The 1,780-nt window shown below is 35.8% G+C and overlaps 1 protein-coding gene across 1 annotated transcript; it reads left to right on the forward strand.

Annotated features, from left to right (window-relative positions):
- On the forward strand, nt 1-1,370 carry LOC110708122. The gene is made up of 2 exons (XM_021886254.1): nt 1-1,141; nt 1,331-1,370. Exon 1 carries the CDS (start codon nt 149-151, stop codon nt 866-868), a length of 720 nt encoding a protein of 239 aa, XP_021741946.1. The 5' UTR covers nt 1-148; the 3' UTR covers nt 869-1,141; nt 1,331-1,370.
- Nucleotides 1,371-1,780: the final 410 nt, after the last annotated feature.

Genomic DNA, 1,780 nt, shown 5'->3' on the forward strand with positions numbered 1-1,780 from the left:
AAGCCTATCAAATTTTGGCGCCGTTGCCGGGGACTAACGGTTTTCATCTAATTATTTGTGATTCGTTTTTGCTAAGATTTTGGTTTGTTGCTTTGGCTATTATTAACTTCTTTTTCTCTTATGAGTTGATGATATACATGCCTTGGAGATGGATGATTTATTGTCACGTCTTGCATCTGGCCATTGTTCTTGTTATTATCTTTATCATGAAAACCCTGATTGCCCTTATAGTGAGTATTTTGTTCGAGCTCCGGATGATTTTAGAATCTTTCCATTCATATATGATTATTCTAAAAAACGGTTTGTTCTAAATGAAATTTATTGGAGGATTCATGATGAATATTATCATAATTTGTATAATACGTCGGAGGAAGAATCATTTGTTGAAAAACCGATGGTTAAAGAGTCATTGGTTATAGAATCAGTGGTTGAGGTATCATTGGTTCCAATAGAAGAAGAATCATTAGTTGTAGAACCATTGGTTGAAAAGTCATTGGTTGTAGAACCAATGGTTGAAAATTCTTTTTCTTTTGCTAATGAACTTATTCGTGAGCGTAAAATAATAGAGACGTTATTGGGTGATGATAAAGAACAAGACTACCTCCATGTTCGTTCTATTAATTCTAAATTTTTAGCGGAGGAAGCAGAAGGTTGTGGTGTATCTTCATCTTTTTCTTTTGATTTTTCTTTTTACCTTGAGTTATCTTTGTGTGCTCCTAATCTTTTCTATGTAAGGATTACTGTGCTTGCAATTGAGCCCTATATAGTGCTTAATGAAATGTTTGCAGGAGCGTATGATAAGTTACTCAAGGCGTTAAATTCTTCTGATGGAAGGAGAATGGTCAAGCTTAAGACCTTGATAAACTAGCGCTTTGCGGGAGGCAACCCGTATTTCATTATTTTTATTTTAGTCTTTTCTAATTTTTGTGTGTTTTCATTTTTCTTTGATTCTTAGAGAGGTAAGGAGAGTACATCTTATGCTTGTGGGAGTTCTCTTGGTGCAGATTTTGATCTAAAAGGCTGATTTAAAAGGAGAAGAATTCGCTGGACTGCGTTCGAGTTCGATCAGGAAGAGCTCGCCCGATCGGGCGCGCGTATGGATCAGCAAAACTGCTCAATTTCGACAGGCCATAACTTTCTGGTTAATTATCGGATTTTTTTTATGTGACCTATCGTTGGAAAGATCTTTAAGTATACTTTCCAATGCAATTAGAATCACTGCATTATATTTTATACATCAAAAGTTATGATCAAAACAGTGCACATGACTCAATTTTATTCTTTTTCCCACTAACACTTTGTTTCGTTTTTGCTCAATTTTGTTCCAAAGAGATGCATTGCAATCCTCGAGGCTTTGGTGACATTATTTTGGGTGATGATGAAGATGAGGTTTGACTACAAGTTTCCCTTTAAGACAATGAGGACATTGTCTGATTTAGCTTGGGGGGAAGTTCTTGTGTACACAAGGTACATCTTTCACTCTCTCTTTCTACTTTAGTGTGTTTTCACTAGCAGTAAGGTTTAATGCTTTCTTCTGGAAAAAGAAATGAAAAATAAAAGAATCATGATAATGAACGGCCAACGGCCATTGAACTACTTCCCTGTGCCCCTATCCTTTATGCCAAAAGGTTTTGATTTATTTTCGATTGAAAGACTTGCATAGTGGACTAAAAGATCATGATTTGACCTTGAATTTGTTGATCCCTAGTAGGAGTCAAGGTTATTTAACTATGTATGATTCAGGAGCTTGACTGTGTTAACCGTGAGGCTTGAGCCTTAT

The sequence above is a fragment of the Chenopodium quinoa genome, unplaced genomic scaffold, assembly GCF_001683475.1.
Source record: "Chenopodium quinoa cultivar QQ74 unplaced genomic scaffold, ASM168347v1, whole genome shotgun sequence".
Taxonomy (NCBI): Eukaryota; Viridiplantae; Streptophyta; class Magnoliopsida; order Caryophyllales; family Amaranthaceae; genus Chenopodium; species Chenopodium quinoa.

What these genes read in the sequence shown, in the direction of transcription:
- LOC110708122 (XM_021886254.1), top strand. Translation starts at nt 149, where the DNA reads ATGGATGATTTATTGTCACGTCTTGCATCTGGCCATTGTTCTTGTTAT.